Source organism: Seriola aureovittata, chromosome 20, assembly GCF_021018895.1.
Source record: "Seriola aureovittata isolate HTS-2021-v1 ecotype China chromosome 20, ASM2101889v1, whole genome shotgun sequence".
In the NCBI taxonomy this organism is placed as follows: domain Eukaryota; kingdom Metazoa; phylum Chordata; class Actinopteri; order Carangiformes; family Carangidae; genus Seriola; species Seriola aureovittata.
The window spans coordinates 23,162,088-23,182,087 of record NC_079383.1 but is presented as its reverse complement, the minus strand read 5'-3'; the positions used below and the strand labels follow the sequence as shown (position 1 = coordinate 23,182,087).

The 20,000-nt window shown below is 44.2% G+C and overlaps 2 protein-coding genes across 8 annotated transcripts in view; one reads left to right on the top strand and one right to left on the bottom strand.

The window, feature by feature from the left end:
• The window catches only part of LOC130160996 (NACHT, LRR and PYD domains-containing protein 12-like), a 347,054-nt gene that overhangs the window by 256,935 nt on the left and 70,119 nt on the right, over positions 1-20,000 (top strand). The window lies entirely within an intron of this gene.
• sugct (succinyl-CoA:glutarate-CoA transferase) overlaps positions 1-20,000 on the bottom strand; it is a 76,861-nt gene that overhangs the window by 6,025 nt on the left and 50,836 nt on the right. For 2 of the 4 annotated variants that reach the window (XM_056363919.1, XM_056363924.1), the window contains exons 13-14: positions 17,750-17,813; positions 12,605-13,205 (exon numbers count right to left, since the gene is read on the bottom strand). The exons of 1 other annotated variant lie outside the window; for it this stretch is intronic. In XM_056363919.1, coding sequence (XP_056219894.1) covers positions 13,042-13,205; positions 17,750-17,813 — 228 coding nt within the window. In that variant the 3' untranslated portion in view covers positions 12,605-13,041. Of the gene's footprint in view, positions 1-12,604; positions 13,206-17,749; positions 17,814-20,000 lie in introns of those variants that run through there. One more of the 4 variants, XM_056363921.1, reaches the window with a different exon arrangement.

Here is a 20,000-nt window from a genome sequence, read left to right as displayed (position 1 = left end):
ACACACCCGTCCGCCTGTGGCAGCACTTCAGACAACACACACACACTCATCCAAACATTGACATATACATAACACAAACACACACAAACACACACACACATACACACACCCACAGCTGAAGCTCATCCAGACGCAAAGGCTCATGGGAACAGTGCAGTTTTATGACCCACAATGCCTTAGGAGCGTGACGGTGAAGTCTGGTCACTGACCTTAAAGGACCACACTGACATCGGCCCGGGGTGTGTTTAGCCTAGCTTAGCACAAAGACTGGAAACAGAAGGAAACTGTTAGCCTAACAACCAAAACAGAAAAGACTTCACCCTCTAACAGCTGATTCACCGTCGTTACATTAGACCTGATGTGTTTCACGTTGGAAGAAAGACTCTTAAACTTCTTATCATCTTGGGACCTAAAATTTGAGAAATAGCAGTTTGATCAGGTGACCAGATTTCTCAAATGAAAACCAGGGACATTTATAATATATAATATACATATATAATATGACGAGTCATTTTACTCAGAAATAAACTGTGAGACAGGTGAACGACCCCGGGATGGTTTCACCCTGGAAGCAACAGGAACCTACGAGCAGTGAGGATCAGAGAGTGTGTGAACTCGGAGCTTCAGAGGACACGACGGAGCGAGACGCCCGACGCTGTGACCCGACACAATACGCAGTTTGAGGCTGTAATATTTGATATTTAGCAGCTGTGAATCCCATCAGAGAGTGTGCTGTGTTTTATGAGGCTGTGCAGCCTGTCAGACCACACTGAGGGCAGCAGGCAGGACCTACAGGAGCTTTTCAGACCGTGGAACATCCTCACTGTCAGTGGAGCGAAATGATCTGTTCAGGCTTTAATAAGGGGATCTGAAAGTTTCCAAATATGCCAAACATGTGAGTGTGAGTTTTGCACAGGGAGGTCAGGGTTTCGGTGCCTTGCTCGAGGACACTTGGGCAGGACGAAGCCTGACCGGCCGCCGCTCGCCGGCTCCTGAGAGGGGAAACCAGGAAAATCTTTTCACACTCGGAGGGAAAATGAAAAGCAGGAGACAGTAAAATAAAATCCAGATCTGCTTTAAACTTTTATGTCTCCAGAGAGAGCTGAGCAAGCTCCACCCTGCTGCACACACACACACACACACACACACACACACACACACACAAAACATTTTCATATTAATCACATTTCTCTCTAACATCAATGAAAATGAATTAAATAGTAAAATTGTTCTTCTTTTGAATTTTCCAAATAAAAATTCAACTGTTGAGTTTAATTTGAGAGAAACAGGAAACGTCTGTAATGTGTCTCTGCTCATTTCTAATCTCAGGTGACGTCTCATTAATCTGAACACAGGTGACGCACACCTTCACATCATTTATTCATGTAACAGTTCTCCATCACAGAGTTTACAATCTGCAGCAAATTCAACCTGAAGCATCAGGTATAAGATCATGTTTGTTACAGTGACAGTAAAGACAGACAGGAAGTCGGGGGACGACATGCAGGTCTGAGTCTGATCATGTGACCTGATCACTAGTCACATGTTGTTATTGTTGTTGTTGTTGTTGTTATTATATGATATCATCCAGTTCTGCGTTGATCGGATAAAAACAAGCGGCAAAATCAGGCGTAAATTCAAACTGTATCCAGTGTTTGACCTGAACAAGAAATCAAGACCACGCCCACTCAGGAGACAGGAAGTGTAGACTATTTCATCCCATTGGTGTAATGCATCATCACATCTGGATCTTTGTCCTTACAGGTAGTGCCTCCTCCTCCTCCATATCTACCCTGCTCCAAACTGAGAAGCGTCGCCTCAAGGACAAACTCCAAAACCTGCGAATTTCACATCTAATGATCTGAAGACACAAGAGACACATGTGACAACGGAGGACACATCTCCAGATGTTCCAGCTGCTGCAGCGTGGGGGTGTGTCGGAGAGGAAGGAAGTGTTCATAGGACTTCCTCAAGTAACAGTAGAGAAAGTACAACACACACACACACACACACACCACACACACACACACACACACACACACACACACACACACGTCTATTACAGCAGTGGAAATGGACCAGGACAGTTTCCATTCAGCTAACGTATGAACTTTGACCTCACAGCTGAGTGTGAGTGTGAGTGTGTGTGTATGTGTGTGTGTGTGTGTGTGTGTGTGTGTAGTTATTGTCCCCTCCAGCTGCAGAGCTCTCACAGTCTGCACACATGGAGACCATTTACACACACACACACACACACACACACACACACACTCACAGGCAGATGGAGGACATTTACACACTGTGTAACTGATATTGTAAATACTTTGATCACATTACCATTATGTATCAGGACATGTTCACACACACACACACACACACACACACAAACACCCTCAGGTCAGTGATTTTATGCTTTGAAACCTCTCGTCTGTGGCTACGTGTGTGTGTGTGTGTGTGTGTGTGTTGTGTGTGTGTGTGTGTGTGTGTGTGTATGTAATAAATCCAGATGCAGCAGAGGAAGTCACTGATGTCTCTGTTCACAAAGGAAGAAGAAGAAGAAGAGTGTGTGTGTAGTTAACGTCTCACACACACACACACACACACACACCACACACACACTGCGTACAAACACACACAATCTGAAACACACAGGGCTTTATTTCCATGGCGATGCAGAGATGCAGCGATGCTATTAGCACAGTTAGCCATATATAACTTAATGTTTCATTACATTTAACATTCATTTCAGATTCATATTTCTCATTATTATTATCATTATTATTATTATTATTATTATTGTTATTATTATTATTGTTATTATTATCATTATTATTATTGTCATTATTATTATTATTATTATTATTATAATCATTATTATTGTCATTATTATTATTATTATTATAATCATTATTATCATTATCATTATCATTATCACAGATGAATGCAGCGTCTGAAGGACTCACGGCTGCAGACTGTTTCTCATGAGTTTGACTGACAGCTTGGAAACAATCAGCTGTAATTAACACGACTCTGTAAACGAACTGAAGATGAAGAGTCGACCCTGAACAGAACCAGGACCTGAAGGATCTATGAAAGTTTAAAACAGTAACTTCATTTTTATTTGATTCCTGATTTATTACAATAATGTAAAATATAATTTAATAGTTAAAACACACAGTGAAGTCAGTGTGTGTGTGTGTGTGTGTGTGTGGAACTCTCTTCACCTCTGCAGACATATAGGTCCAACAATAGGCCCTCAGTGTGGTCTGACAGGCTGATGAAACACAGCACACTCTCTGATGGGATTCACAGCTGCTCAATATTAAATATTACAGCCTCTATTGTTTCCTATTCAAACCGCCTATTGTGTCGGGTCACAGCGTCGGGCGTCTCGCTCCGCCGTGTCCTCTGAAGCTCCGAGTTCACACACTCTCAAACAACAATCAAATCCAACTTTTCTCTGAATCTGAATTACTGTGAATATTCATGGTCTCCTGGAGACTGACGTCACGATTTCCTACATTTGAACCTCATTTACTGCTCATGTTCCCCAGAGGAAGAACCCTTCATTTACTTTTCTCTCAGCCCCCACCCTCGTTTAGTGACTCGTGTTCATCCGACTCCACCTGAAGAAAATACTTCACCATCTTTATTGATTATTAATCCGCAAAGCTGGAATCTAAAGCAGCTGATTGTGAATGTCGTTATTTTAAATTTCATTTTCAAACTGACTGGATTATCTGAACCTGTCAACACACACACACACACACACACACACACACACACACACACACACACACACACACACACACACCTTTTATCTTCCTGTGAACAAAGGAGGAGTTGAGTGATTTGACGGAGAGCAGCAGAAGTTTAAGATGGTTTTGGTTTGAATAACGTCTTTGTGTCTTTGTTTCCTTTGGCCCGGTTCAGGCGGGAGTCTGTATTGTGTCTTTGTTAGAGGGACGGGTCCACGCAGGGTTCAGGTGATGTGAGGTCTTATTTACTGGTTCAGGGTTTTGGACCTCCAGTGTAAACTCCACCGTACAATAGATTTGGGTGAACTGGGTCCCTGAATGCCTCGCCGACTGTCACACGACGGGTCACGAGAGGGTTTGGCGAATCCCGCGGGTCGAGTCCGACTCACAGTGCAGCTTTAAATCTGAAATCTGAACATCCATCTGTCTGTGTGTTAGTGTAAAGGTCAGAGGTCGGCTCATTTATAACTCTTAGAAACCGCTGTCGGACGTCCTCGCCCGGTTCATGTCCGTCCCTGTGACCGTGTGTCCTCTCTGGTCTCTCTCTTGTTTTCTCTGAATGGTGTGAGGCCCAGTTTACCCAGAATGACCCCCCCCCCCCCCCCCCCCCCCCCCCACCCCCTTTGTTTCATGTGTTGCTCACTTTGTGGAGGTCAGTGTGCTTCAAACACTCAGGCGGAAAGTTTGAGGAAAGCGGCCGTTGGACGAGTTCTCACAGGGAGGCGGAGTCACGCCGAGCTGAGACGTGTGCGATGGTTCACTGTGTTATTATTAGATCCATTATCTATTATTAGAGTCTGGGCTTTTCAAAATAAAACCCCTTCTACAACCAGGTACCTTCAACTCTCTAGGGGCACGCACAAGTGTGAGTGTACCTGCTCCTAATCAGTGTATGTTAAACTGAACCAGCCATCATCATCAAATGGGGGGGGGGGGGGGGGGGGGGGGGGGGGGGTCTGACTGTAGGTCAGTGTCAGAGGAGGACATGTGTCTCAGTTTGAGTCGACGACGAGCAGAAACGTGACTCGTCCTCAGCGGGGACAGACCCCCACCCCACCCCCCACCCCCCACCATTAGACTCACAAAGGTCACGGTCTTGGTTTTGTTCAGCGGATGAACGCCGCCTCTGATCCTGAACCTTCGCTGTCAGAGTTCAGACCGAGGGCAGGGGGGGTGGGGGGTCAGGGGGTCGGGATGTAAAGACTGTAGGATTTTAATTGGACCGAGTGTCACGGTCGATGGTCCCGATTGTCAGAGAGCAAAGAGTTCAAAGAAAGAAAAGGCAGAATGAGAAACTGGTGAAGAGGCTGTGATTGGTCGATTTCAGGCTCTCAGGTGAACCAGCTGAACCTCAACCGTCAGAATATTCAAATTCTACTTTGCAGAAAAAGGTTGACATGAATAAAAGAATAAAGTCTCACTTATAAAACATGTAAAAACGGGTTTAAATCTGATTTAAAATGAATCATTTCTAATCAACCACTAATTTTAACGTCTTCACTGTCCATTAACTTCCAATGAGAAGCGTCGGAGTGAACAGGTGACATTCCCTGAAATGACTCGTGAGGGCAGGTGGAATAAACTGTAGCTCGTGTCCCAGTTATTTTTCTCTTGTCGTGGACGAACTGTGCGTCTTGACGGCGCCGAGCTCGTACTGACGTTCACCAACCTGCAGCATGAAACGTTCGTTAGCTTGAACTGAATTTATCTCTTATTGAAATAGTTTTAATTTCCTGTGTCGACTCATCGTGAGTGTAAATGTCATTAAAGTTTCTCGTCCTGTTTCCTTGCTTTGTGACTATATGTGATAATATGAGGTGTGTGATAGAAGTAAGAATAAATCAATAAATCAATAAATCAATAAATCAGTGGCTTGGCAGGTGAACGTGATGAAAACACTCAAACAGGAGAAAATAAAAGATTAAAGAGATAAATGAGGCCAGATGGAGGAGGGAGAAAAATGTGGCGTGAAACAAGAAGAAGAAGAGGAGGAGGAGGAGGAGGAGGAGGAAGAGTTTGGAGGGTGGGGTCTTAATGAGCGTCATTACAGCTGAGAACAGGAAGTGTGAGTCACCTTCAGCTCGTCAACACCAAACAGCTGGAGACGCTTCGCTCTGTCACAGGAGTCATGAGTCAGACTCACTGGATCACGTCAACGACATGATCAATACGTTTTTATTGGTCCTGCAGAGTCCGGCTCAGGATCCAGGAACCTGCAAAGTTCAGGTTCAGGACCGGAACCAACAACCTCTAAACCAACTCCAGACCCGACTGATACAAGTCACGTGACCCGCAACGTGAACCAAGCCACCAGGTCATGCTCCTCACAGTGAAAACAATCAATCAGAATACTTTATTGATCCCCAGGGGGAGATCAGGTGATGCTACAGTTGCTCCCTCAAGATCTGAAGTGTAACAGCAACGAACAGAGAATAAGAAGTTAGAAAAAGTTCCTTCTGTCTTTCTTCATAGCTGCTGGGTTGGGCCGGGACCGGGCCTGAATCAGGCGCCACAGCGTTCTAATAAAAGGCTTTTAGAGACGTGCGACCGAATATGAAGAAGCTTCAAAGAAACAACAAAGAACCAGAGTTCTCTGCGTGCTGCTGCTAACTAGCCGCCGCTAACGGTCGCACAGTTAGCGCTCTGGCTGTTTGTGCTGATCAGATTTTAATCTCTAACTTTCCTCCTGTAAAGTTTTACTTTGACATCCGTTTCCAAAGCGACGGCCTGTAGCCTGTGATTAAAGGTCGTCACCTGCTCCTCTCACGGAGCTTGTAAAGAGTCACGTGATCCACAGTTACCTGCAGCTGCCTTCATAAAACCACTGCTCATGTGTTTTTACTGCGTGCTATCAATCACGGGCCGACAGCGAGGACGCCGTCGTGTTTTCCCATGAAACTGAAGCAGTTTGAGGAGCGTCAGACTTTTACTTCAGCAGCTGGAGCAGGTGGGGAGCTCAGAACCCCCCCCCCCCCTCAGGTCTGAAGGGTCCGACCTCTGACCCAGGTCCAGCGAGACCGGTGTGAACCAGTGACTCAGAACATGGACGCTACATGGAGACACGTTCATCTTACATATGGATCATCTATAAATAACAGTTCACCTGCGCCTCACCTGAGCTGCAAGCAGACTGTGACCGAGGGCAGGTGTTTCTCATCGCCGCCATTTTCTGATGGTTTCACTTGATGCGACAGGTCGTGATGGACATGATGAAGATGATGATGAAGATGATGATGAAGGTGAAGATGAAGATGATGATGAAGATGATGATGAAGATGATGAAGATGATGATGAAGATGATGGAGATGATGATGGAGATGATGATGATGAAGATGAGATGATGATGATGATGAAGATGATGATGATGATGATGATGAAGATGATGATGATGATGAAGATGACGATGAAGATGATGGTGATGATGAAGATGATGATGAAGATGAAGATGAAGATGAAGATGAAGATGATGATGAAGATGAATATGATGATGAAGATGATGATGATGAAGATGAATATGATGATGAAGATGATGATGATGATGATGAAGATGAAGATGAAGATGAAGATGAAGAGATGAAGATGATGATGAAGATGAAGATGATGATGAAGAAGGTTTTTCATGTAAATAAAGTGTGTCTCTAACAGCTGACGATCAGAGAGAGAACCGAGCGTCTCTGTTGAATCCATCTCGTTCTCGTTTCCTCTCAGAACCAACAGCGGAACAGGAGGAAGAGGAAAAAAGACGCCGCTGCCATGGCAACCGAGAGTACACATCCTGTCCAGACTGGAGCCGACAGTGTGTGTGTGTGTGTGTGTGTGTGTGTGTGTGTGTGTGCTCGTCAGACAGAGTGAAGCCTGTCTTCTTATTGGCTCCCAGCATGCAGAGCAGTGCATCGTGGGTCGCGGCTGCTTTAATGTCAAATCCAGCTGCTGCAGCTGCACAACGCCTCTCTCTCTCTCTCTCTCTCTCTCTCTCTCTCTCTCTCTCTCTCTCCCTCTCTCTCTCTCTCTCTCTCTCTCTCTCCTCTCTCTCTCTCTCTCTCTCTCTCTCTCTCTCTCTCTCTCTCTCTCCTCTCCCTCTCTCTCTCTCTCTCTCTCTCTCCTCTCTCTCTCTCTCTCTCTCACTCTCTCTCTCTCTCTCTCTCTCCTCTCTCTCTCTCTCTCTCTCTCCTCTCTCTCTCTCTCTCTCCTCTCTCTCTCTCTCTCTCTCTCACTCTCTCTCTCTCTCTCCATCCGGCCCACATCAGGAAGTGGTTTCCAGAGAATCTCCCTCTGGACGTCATATGAGGGAGTCCCGAGCCCCAAGTGTGTGTGTGTGTGTGTGTGTGTGTGTGTGTGTCTGCATCTGTGTTTTCTTCATATTTGTGTGTCAAGTTGTGAGTCTGTCGTAAACACCTCACACACTCCAGCTGAACCTGCAACTCTGTGTGTGTGTGTGTGTGTGTGTGTGTGTGTGTGTGTGTGTGTGTGTGTGTGTGTGTGTTACTTGTCAGTGTAGTGAGTTGTGATGCAGAATGCTCAGGCGGGGAGTTTTCACATAAAATACTCTATTACAAAATAAAAGTACTACCAGCTTCCTGTAGTTACAGTGTCACAGTAAAAGTACTTCCTGTCTCCTATGACTGATCTATGATTGAATCATTTTACTGTTTGTAGCTGCTTTAACTACGTCACATACACTTGATTATTTAGTCCACGGGTTCCCAACACAGGGGTCGGGCCCCTCCAAGGGTCACCAGATAAATGTGAGGGGTCGTCACATGTTTGAAGAAACAATCAGATCACTCAGACTTTTCTCTGATCTTGTTTTTTTATCAATAAAATATTGGTAGTTTTGCGTCTTTAGACCCTGAACAGCTGTTTAACAGAAACCATGTGAGAGAGGAAATGGACCATGAAAGTACCATGAAATGGAAGTACCTGAGTAAAGTATAAGTACCTATTGTAAGTAATCAAAATGGGAAGTAAAAAGTACTTTACTCCCAGAGGAGACGTCTCGCAGCAGAACGCAGTGAGCACCATCACTCTGATCATAAACTGGAACATTCCTCCACTTCACTTTATGATATTCTTGACATTTTATTCCTGTGTTTCATGTTTGTGGGTCGACGAGGCACCGAGCAGCTTCACAGGTGAACACACCGCAGCCACAGTACCTATAATGTAACCCTTCAAAATAAAAGTATCATTTCTATCCACTGATGTGAAGTCAGACTGTGACCTCAGTGTCAGTGTTACCAAACGTTATATTAGTCCCTGTCTCTCTCATATAACTGTGTCTGTGTTCAACATTAGGCTGGACAGAAAGACTTTCGTTTCCTGCACACACACACACACACACACACACACACACACACACACACACACACACACACACACACACACTCCAGATGTCGGGGAATAAGGGACACTTAAAGAGCTGGTGAGTTACGTACATCCGAATTTCTCTCTCACACACACCGAGTTCAACACAGAGGCAGCCAACTGGGCGGCCGAGCATGACCAGAACAGGGAGACAGAGAGAGAGAGACTCTGCAGCAGCAGTGTCTGTGTGAAGCTTCCTGTTCTCGTCTATGAAACAACACAAACAGAAACAACAGAAGTCCGCTGCATTAACGTCTTCTTTTTGTACAATCCTGTATGTGGCCAAAAGTATGTGGACAGCCTGTCGGGGTCTGGTGCTCCTGGTTCAGTTTTAGAAAGGAGCATATTTAACCAAACTTCAAAAATTGAAATTCAGAAAATTGTGTGTGTAGTGATGGACGGGAGGCGGCTTTCAGCTGTTACGCTCTGAGCCGATGGAGCAATCTCCATGACGACCTGACAGCAGCAGGAAGTGATGACATTTTTAAACGTAAACTCAAAACGTTCCTCTTCAGCCCGTCTTTTAATTAAAACTGGTCATTAGTCACTTTAATCTATTGCATTAAATTGTATTTTATTGTTTTATCTGTTCTTTTATCACTGATTAAAAGTTTTTTTGTCTGTTTGCAAATGTTATTACAGCTTTTTAAATCTATTCTTATTGTATCTATTTCTCAGCTTTCTTAATTGATTCGTCTTTTTCTTTTTAGCTCATCAGTCTGTATGAAAAGTGCTGTACAAATAAAGTTTGATTGATTGATTGATTGATTGATCAGGTGGCAGATTATTTTCTTTCAAAGATGTTTGATTTTAGAAATGGAGCATCTTTCCACCAAACTCCATTAACTTTACTTTTAATTAATAACAGGTTTGGCCAAAAGGTAGGACCGGAACTTAAAGGTGTTATATGTAAGTTTTTGAGCTTTTAACTTCTCTAACTTTTACAGCTCCTTCTCTTAGGAGACACCTTGAGGCCTAAGTCTTAGGAGGCCTGAAGTCGGGCCGACGCTGTTCAGATTCAGACCCATTTTAGCCCTGAGTCAGTTTCCTCTGACTCATTTTAGAATTGCCAAATAGCTGCCAGATCGGTTCTGGTTTGACGTTCAGTTTGACCAGAGTCTCACCCTCAACGATCTGGCTCCCGAACGACTGGTTGGATGTCTGGCAGGTCGGCTGTCTGCAGTGAGAGCAGCGCCACGACCCGAACACTGCGAGCGGAGACCAGCTTAAAGACGAGGAAGACCATGATGTGGTTTAACCTCTGGAAAAAGGGAACAAGTGGACCATGGTTGAAGATCTTTCGTCAAACTGCTGTGTCTTTCAGTTCTTTGCATAAAACCACACTTCCTTTATCGCCGACTTCCTAATGTTGGAGTCAATCCCACATCCTCAAACTGTTGCTCAATATTCTTCTGTGGTGTTCTTCACCATCAAACTACAGACAGGGTCAAAACCAGAGAAGAAATACTGCGGCCTCCACTTTAACCCCAGCCCACCACGAAACCCGAAAATAAATCTGTAAAATTCTCTAATCTTTTGGACTTTTCACATCTTATTCATCTGGTCAACAAAAGGTTTGAAAGTGAAAGCGTACTCTTCTTCTGAAGGTCGTACAACTTCAATATTTTACTTCTCATTGAAGAACAGTTGATTGGAGGGCAGCTGGACTTGGTTGTGGATACTTGAGGAGGTTTCAACTTCTTCAGGTATGTCTTCAAATATCTACAAACAAGTCCAGCCCTCGATTCAACTTTTCTTGAACAACCTCGACCTGGATGACTGAGAATCTTCAGATATATTTCATCTCAAACTACTGGAATCAGCCTGTAAAATACAAACCATGAGAGAACAATACATGAGTGTCTTCAACATCCCGTTCCCTCAAATGAGTTTATACTTTTAATATTCCCCCAGTTACAAATGTTATGAATGAATATGATGGAAATGTCGGAGTTTCCTGTGGTAGCTGTGATGAGGCCTGACAGTCCTGGATCAGGGCTGACAGATTTTCAACTGTGTTTTCAGGAATATCTTTAAAAACTATCATGTTTAAGTAAATATGAAGCTGCAGATGTTTATTTCAGCTCCCTTCAGAGCTGCTGATTGGTTTCATGTCATGACGTCCTGTAAGAGGTATCACTCCTCTCAGAAAGAGGACATCTGATCTTGGAGCAGAGCTGTTGGTTTTTGGACGGTGAGGATACAGTAAGTCCCCGGTTTGTGATGAATCACACCTGAGCCTCCCCCTCTCCTCCCCCAAATTTCAAATAAACATGTCAGTTTGCATCTCCCCCGATGACTCTGTCGCCGTCCAGATGCGTCACATTTCCTCGAATTCAGTAAACATCACGTTCGCTTGATTTATCCGCCTTCGACTGGAGGATTTCTTCCCAATTAATCAAACTGTCGGGCCGCCTCTCCTCCGACATCAGCGGCCGCCTCAGCGTTTCCTACAGTTTATTCCGAAAGGAGCAAGACATCAGCTCGTGCAGCAGGATGAATCAACCTGCTGGGAGTTCACTTCTTTACTTCTGATGTGTCTCCGTCATTTGAGCGATGATCAGGGATTATTAACGTCAGCAAACAGCCAATACTTTCCCTCTCGTGTCCCAGAACAGTAACTGTAGACGAGGCTGCTCGTCGCCTGACATCCAAACAGTTTACACCTGTAGAAAGAATTTAAAGCTGCACTAATCAACATGTTTATATCAACAATTAATCATGTAATGTGAAACTGTCACCATTTCTGCAGCTCCTCTCAGCTTTTCAGCCTCTTTCACCTCCTACTTTTGGTTTACACACATTTTTTAAAAGGTTTTTTCAGGTTCTTTTCGTTCAGATTTTGTCCAAATTTGTGCATATTCTAATCAAATTTCTGGACAATGGTTCAAATAAAACATGAGTAAACTCTTGTCTCCTCCTCTGCTGCTGTGTGAATAATGACTGGCTGATGGAGATAAACAGCTGCTGGAGCTGACATTAAACCACCACCACCACAGAAGAAGAAGAAGAGGTCATCAACAGATCCAGGCAGAGCTCAGATGATGGAGAACTTGTAAAGAACCTGATGGAGATCTGATGTTTCTGTTTGTTTACTGTGTTAATATGAGGAAGGTTCCCTCCTTATGTTTCTAGACAAAATCAAAAATAATCCATGTAGCTCCAACTCAACGGAAATATAAGGGCCCAAGAATAGAACCCTGAGGAACCTCACCAGTCATTACTATTATATATTATTATGATTAATAAACTTTACGTACTGACTTAAACCTGCTCCAGAGTGATTATTCGAGTACAGATGATATTTAGACGCCTATAAAAATGACGTGAATTTGTTTGAAAGTGTATTCGAACGCACCATGTGATCACTGATCCACACTCTAGTTAAACAGTGTGACTGGAACACGTCACGCTGCTAAAACCATCTGATGTCATTAGTTATACAATTTATATATCATATAAATTTACATAATACATTCACATTGTTTTATTCAAAAACATTATTTATTATTTCAGGAGTGCAATAAACAATCATTATATATTCTTTTTTATAGGCAGTAAAGTGACATTTGAGAAGGAGTGTTTCCAAATACTGTTCAATAACATTATTATTCATAACAAACACCATTTGTTCAGTTTTAAATCATCATGAAGAGACGATCAGTTTGAACTGTTCTTCACAGTTTGTAGGAAACGTCAGACTTGATGACACGTTGTATAATTTAAAGAAATGTTATAGTAGAAACTTCTCAATATTAAAATAATTCTGTTAATACTGTTTCTGTGTCTGGTCTCCATCAGTGAGCAGCACAAGTTCAAATGTTGTGATTCACAGTAATTTGAAAATCTGAGCTGATCAATGATCAATATGTGGGGTGAATTTCCTGGATTCCCTTTATGCTTGTTTTTCCTCAGCCAATCAGGACACTTGGTTCTGGGCCACCGCCTTGGATTCCAGCAGCGTCTTAATGACATCATCACTGTAGGACAGGGTGTCCCGCAGCACCTGCACAGTGTGCTGACCAATCACAGGAGGGGGCGTCGGTCCACCGGGGGCGAAGCTGCTGAATCGAACGGCCGGACCTGAAGACGCAAAAACAACCAGCGGGTAAATCACTGTTCAATATCTTGTACTTTAGTTTCACGTCATTTGACCACACCCCTCTTTAATGACATCACTCTTTCCTCTCACTAAATATTCACAGTCAGAATGACCAGCAGGACTTCCTGCAGATGTTTCACATTAAAAGTCTTTCAAGAAGATCTTTGCAGGTAGTGTTGGGATTCACTGACAGTAACTGATCGATTATATTGATTATAGACTGAATTCATCCAGACATGGAGGACGTGTAAATGAAAACAGGTTTGTTTATTTTTTGATAATGTTAAAATAAAAGAGCTAAGAGATACAGGTACGTGTTGTGATGTCACGGCTCTTGTGAGGTCATGTCATCACTGATCAAATCAAACCTGTATTATCGTATTACTGGACAAATCAAGTTTGTATTAATTAGACAACAAAACATTAAATCTGGTTCCTGGTCTCCAGAGGTTTAACCTTTTAAACTCTGGCGCCCCCCAGGACAAACTCTCAGATAAACCACCAGCACCTTCATTCTTCATATTGGTGCTGTAATGAGCTCTGCTGCCTCTAGGGGGCGATACACTGAACCTCTCTCTCTCTCTCTCACACTCACACACACACACACACACACACACACACACACACACACACACACACACACACACACACACAGCTCTCTCCCAGCAGAAAAAAACACAAGTGCCCACAAACAATGTTCTCTCCCTCTTCATCCTCCTCTTTATCAAAACCAGCCTCATCCACTCTGTGTGTGTGTGTGTGTGTGTGTGTGTGTGTGTGTGTGTGTGTGTGTGTGTGTGTGTGTGTGTGTTCCAGCAGTAACTACAGATGGAACGATGCCTCCAACCACATCCGCTATCTGCCCCCCTCAAGTTCAAATTAACTTTATTTGCACATCAGACAAGTTGGAAAAAGCAACTGTACGATACAAGTGATGAAACACAATCTACAGTAGGATTAGATTATATATTATATACATATTTCACGTGTGAGTGTGTGTGTGTGTGTGTGTGTGTGTGTGTCACAAACTCTTGACAGCAGCTTTTGTGTTTCCTCTTTATTATTTCAGATCATATTAACATGTAGAAACTGTTGAAGCCTCAGCTGATCTGAAAACAGCTGCTGTAAATATAATTAATATAATCAGTGAGTTCATGAAGGTGAAAGACAAACTGGGAATAAATCTGTAAATGAACAGAAGGAGGCTCTTTTTGTTTTCTGATGATCATGCTCTGTAGATTTGAAATGTTTCAACTATAAAAGCTCCGTCGTCTTATTTTGAAATTCATTCAGATAACAGTCACAGATTAAAGTGACCACACAATGCTGCCTCCACTTTAACCATCCGAGGTTACAACACAGTGCTACTTCCTGGACGTGAACCCTCCTCCACCAACACACCTGCTGCTGTGATGTGGTGATCTCTGTCATGTGACCCTGCACCTGTGTATGTTCAGCTCTGTGAGTCAAACAGCAGCCGCCACATGAATCACACTCAGTGGTCGCTGTCCGCTCCCATTATGATTTTCTAACAGTGAAGTTTTAGAGGTAAAAAGGGGGGGGGGGGGGGGGGGGCAGGAAGTGAGGGAAGGAGGAGAGCGAGGACTCGGACGGTTGAGAGAACAAACAGTTTATTTATGGAAACTCACAACAATCAGCTGTTTTTTAAAGAGCAGCACTAATGAGCTCAACTCTCACAGTCACAGTGTGTGTGTGTGTGTGTGTCTGAGCCCACACGTGCATGATCACACGAACGTGTGTGTGTGCCGCCCTGCATGGTTTTATGCATGACTGTGTCTGTGTGTGTGTGTGTGTGTGTGAACAGCTCTTCTATTTTCAAACCATTAACAACCTGTTTTCCACTTCAATGACGCTCAACAAGTGTGTGTGTGTGTGTGTGTGTGTGTGTGTGTGTGTTGTGTGTGTGTGTGTGTGTGTGTGTGCGTGCGTGCGTGTGTGTAGGGGTGTCAGGGCAAATAATTAAAAATAAGATTATGTAATATCTGTATTCATTCAGTTCTTAATTTTTTCTGTCCTCCATCTGTTTGTCCATCGATGTGTCCGTGAGGAAGGAAGGAAGGAAGGAAGGAAGGAAGGAAGGAAGGAAGGAAGGAAGTAAGTTAATATGTAATGGAGAAGAGAAGAAGAAATGAAAAGAGGGAAGGAAGAAAAAATCAAAGGAAAGAAGGAAGTCATCTTCTTTTATCTAGAGGTTTGAACCATTTAAAGGAACTGCCTGTAAGTTTAGCTACTGCTACGTAGCTAACGTTAGCATCAACAGCTGTTTACTGACCAGTCCCACCAACAGCTTCAGCCATCGTTGTGTTTACAATACAGCAGGTCATAATGCGTCCGAGCAGCTACGTCTTCAGGACAGACTGGACGCTGCAGTGACGAGACAGGCTGACCGGGCCGATAGCTAGCTGGTTAGCATGCTAACGTCAGTAAAAAAAAAGAGGCAAAACAAGAAAGTGGATTCCCACCTCTGGAGACAGATGTTGATGAGTGAAGTTTGATGCTGAACTAACAACATTTGTTCTAGACTGGTGAGTAAACAGCTGCTAATGCTAATGCTAGCTATGTAGCAATCGCAAAAACGTACATATAGCTCCTTTAAAAACTTAAATCTGGCTCCGCCTCCTTCATCCGTCCATCACGGTCTTTTCTCCAATTATATAACGTCTTGACACACACTTCTCTAGATGTTTGTCAGGAGTTATTTCTCGGCTCTAAAACAAAACACACACACACACACACACACACACACACACACACACTAAAACACATTCACAAAGAGAGAAATGCCTAGGACGGTTTGGCCAATGAATATTCTGAGCTGCACGTTTTTACGCTCAGTTAACCTCCAACTTACAGACAACACAGGCACACACACACACACACACACACACACACACACACACACTCACTCACTTGTGCCTGGTGTTGTTTACTAAACAAAGATGGAGAACAGAAAAGGAACGTAGAGAGCAAAGAAAAGGATATTGTTAAGGCGTTGAACAGACTGACCAACATACACACACACACACACACACACACACACACACACACACACACACACACACACACACACACAGAGATTCCTCTCACATTGTGGTTCGGTGTAAATCACAGGAGAGGAAGATTACAGGACAATCATGGAGCATCAAGGGACGTCATGTTACATGTTACCAGCATGTGTGTGTGTGTGTGTGTGTGTGTGTGTGTGTGTGTGTGTGTGTGAGACCACAGACAGATGTTGTGTATTGTGACTCCATCAGATGGAAACCGCCCTGTCACTCACCAACTCTCAGAGACAACGTTCCCCAAAATGTTGAACTGTTCCTTTAATGAGTGTGACCTCCTGTGACCTCTGCGTCCTTAAGCCCCGCCCACACCAGCCAACACGAGGACAGTCTCTTCATCAGCGACCCTGGTCGCCTGGACGGAGCTGATGAGTGAACCCTGGAGCACCAACATGTCGATTTATGGTTTATAACGCGTTTATAAATTAGCTTGTTAACACGTTATATTTCATTTATAACCTGTTATAACACATTAGATAAAAAGGACAACAGTGACCTGTTTCCTGCCAAATAGTGAGCCCTCACGTATCTGAACTGTTCAGCCTCATGTCTCTCTGTTTTCTGTAGCTGCTGCTTCATCACACGTTTGATAAGTTACTAATTAATTAACCACCGTCAGCATCACAGTGTGTTTCCCTGGTTATAATCAGCTGGTGTGTTTGTCTGTGGGGAGGACGAATCAGAGGAAGGAATCGATGTGTGAGTCTGGGTCGCCCCTGGTAACACACCTCTGCACACAAACACAGGAGGCATCGTAGTCATGAATGAAGAGGATCATGGACAACGTCCTTGTACCTGTTGAATTCCTCCAGAGACGGAGCTGAGCGGGCGGAGCTCCTGGCCTACACTCAACAACCAGCACGAGGCTGTGGACCAATCAGAGACCTGCTTTAAAGTCGCTGTGAAACAGGCTTCGTGTTGAAGTTAGTGTCACTTTGATTCTGTTGGTTTTATAAGAAACTCTGTGACGCCGAGCCGACTGGCTCCACACCAAACGCAACACACACCTGCCTCTGCTCATTATGAATGTCTTCCTACTGGGTCTCACACACACACACACACACACACACACACACACACACACACACACACACACACACACACACACACACACACACACACACGGTCTAAGATAGATTACAGTGTAAATACACGGTGGTGGACAAAGAGCTTCCTCTTAGTGGAAACACACTGAGATCCATCAAACCAACCAAGCAGGAGAGTCCCCATGGACAGGTGTGTGTGTGTGTGTGTGTGTGTGTGTGTGTGTGTGTGTGTGTGTGTGTGTTTGTGTGTCCATAACCATGTCTGTCCCAGTGGACAGGAAAACACTTCTTGGAAAATGTCATTTAACAAGTTGGTGTCAAAGACAGAAAGTTAAGGTTAGAGAGAGGACGTGTGTGTGTGTGTGTGTGTGTGTGTGTGTGTGTGTGTGTGCTGACCAGGTACAGCGATGCGTCCTGCTGTTGGATGATTCATCTCCTGTATCAGAGCGTTGTGTTTCACCTGTAAACAAACAAACAAACAAACAAACAAACGTTAAACTGGCTCTGAGCTCCATCTCACACACACTGTGGTTCATACTGACTCAGTCACTCTCTCAAACACACACACACACACACACACACACACACACACACACCGCCCTGCTGCCTCACTACAGCGACAAATGTGGATTAATCCGCCACTGAAAATAGTCCCCATCAGATTCAGCTTCACGTTTCCTCCTGTGTGTGAGAGAAGCTGCAGTGATCAGCTGTTTCAGGAAATGACTTGAGACTTTCACGAAAATGAAACTTTATATTTGTTTTTTTTATTTGAATTATAGAGTGGTGGTTTCAGGAGCAGGGGACGGTGATGGGAGTAAACCTGCAGACTGTCAGACACGACACACAAGCTCTGTTCAGTCAGGAGTGATGACCAGCTCTCTCTCTCTCTCTCTCTCTCTCTCTCTCCTGCATGCACGACTTCCTCTGTACCAGTGCAACGGTGTCACCTGCTCCTCCTCCTCCTCCTCTTCATCCCTCCATCTCTCAGAGACGACAGAGGACGTCCATCTCTGACGTATTCCTCAGGTGTGTTTTTGGCAGACCTTCCTTTTCCTGTGTCTCCTGTAAACTGGAGCTAATGATAGTGAGTCGGTGTGTGACCTCTGACCTCTTACAAGAGGACACTCTGTGCTGATAGAGCCCGTTGCTGCGATGCGTCAGTGTGTAAAGGTATCAGGTGGACACTGACTTCCTGTTTTGTTTCACACAGACAGACGCACAGGTGAAGATGTTTCTATCGTGCTCATCCTGCAGCTTTACGAGTCAAAGGAACCGGTCTGAGGGTCGTCCAGAGGTCATGTCGGGGTCACACTCAGATCACTGAGGTTGTGTCACACCTGAATCACCAACAGGACGTGTGAGTGAAGGTGACGTCAGAATCACTGATGCTGCTTCACCACAGTCTATTTCTGAACAGAGAGAGGGAGGAGTGCTGGTGGACCTGGTTTCAGACACACTGTCCTGGTCGTCCTGACCTGAGCTCGGAGCTCCGTGACCTGAAGGTTTCCACATGTGGTGACAGGCTGAGACAAATCTTTTACCAGGGGAGCCGCGGGAGGGAACGCCGGAGACAGGAAGCTCTGATTGGTTTAACAGAAGAATCTGGATCACAGAGGACGACGAGAAAACAGGAAGTGACACAGGTGCTGCGGATAAATATAAATGATCTCTGAGGAGAGATTTAAAAGCAGCAGTTACAGAACATGTGGGCGGAGCCTGGTCTCAGGAGGGATGTGATGTGATGTGAGGTCAGTCTGGGATTGATTAGATTTATTGATAGTGAGCGTGAAGCCTGAAGAGCCTCAGAGACTCGAGCTGACACAACACCTGCTCACCAGTGCTGGACATTTACTTCGTCCACACTTCAACAACACCTGAGAAACACTGATGACATCATGATCTGTAGCATAGATCTAATCAATACATCAGGAAGTGACAGACAGTGACAGGAAACAGAAAGTAAGAAAATTCACAAAATAAACACAAAGCAGAGAGAAAAACTCACTAGACAGAGAATTTCAATATTTAAAGCTCATGTTTCTTCTTCTGTGTTTTATTTGAAGTGTTGATCCATCAGAAGATATAAAAACCATCTCAGTGTAGTTTTACATCTCCTCTCTCAAGCTTCTCTCTGGAGCTCTAATAACAACAGGTCTGTGAGCCAATCAGAAGAGAGGAGGCTCTGAGCCTCTCTTCTGATTGGCTGACTGTTTTCTGAGTGATCCAATAAAAATAAAGCAGATTTCAGGTGAAAACACTCAGAGAAACCAAATCCTGCAAGGTTTGGATGGTGGGTCCAGGTGGGCGGGGCTTGGTGACTGCTTCGCTGTGACATCACAAAGTTCCAGAAGTGTGTTGAGAAAAGACCTGAGAGGATTAAAAACAACTCAAGTTCTTATTCAACATGTTGGACGGTGGATAAATATATAAACACAGGAGTGTCAGACTGACTGACCTGGAACCAGCTCTCTAACAGAACCCTCAGTACTGAGGTGTGTTCAGTGTTCAACGAGAAACCACGTAAATGCTAACGCTCAAAATCTGTACATGAAAGAATCAGCCACGCGACTGTCTGTGTATGTGTATATATGTGTGTGTGTGTGTGTGTGTGTGTGTGTGTGTGTGTGTGTGTGTGTGTGTGTGT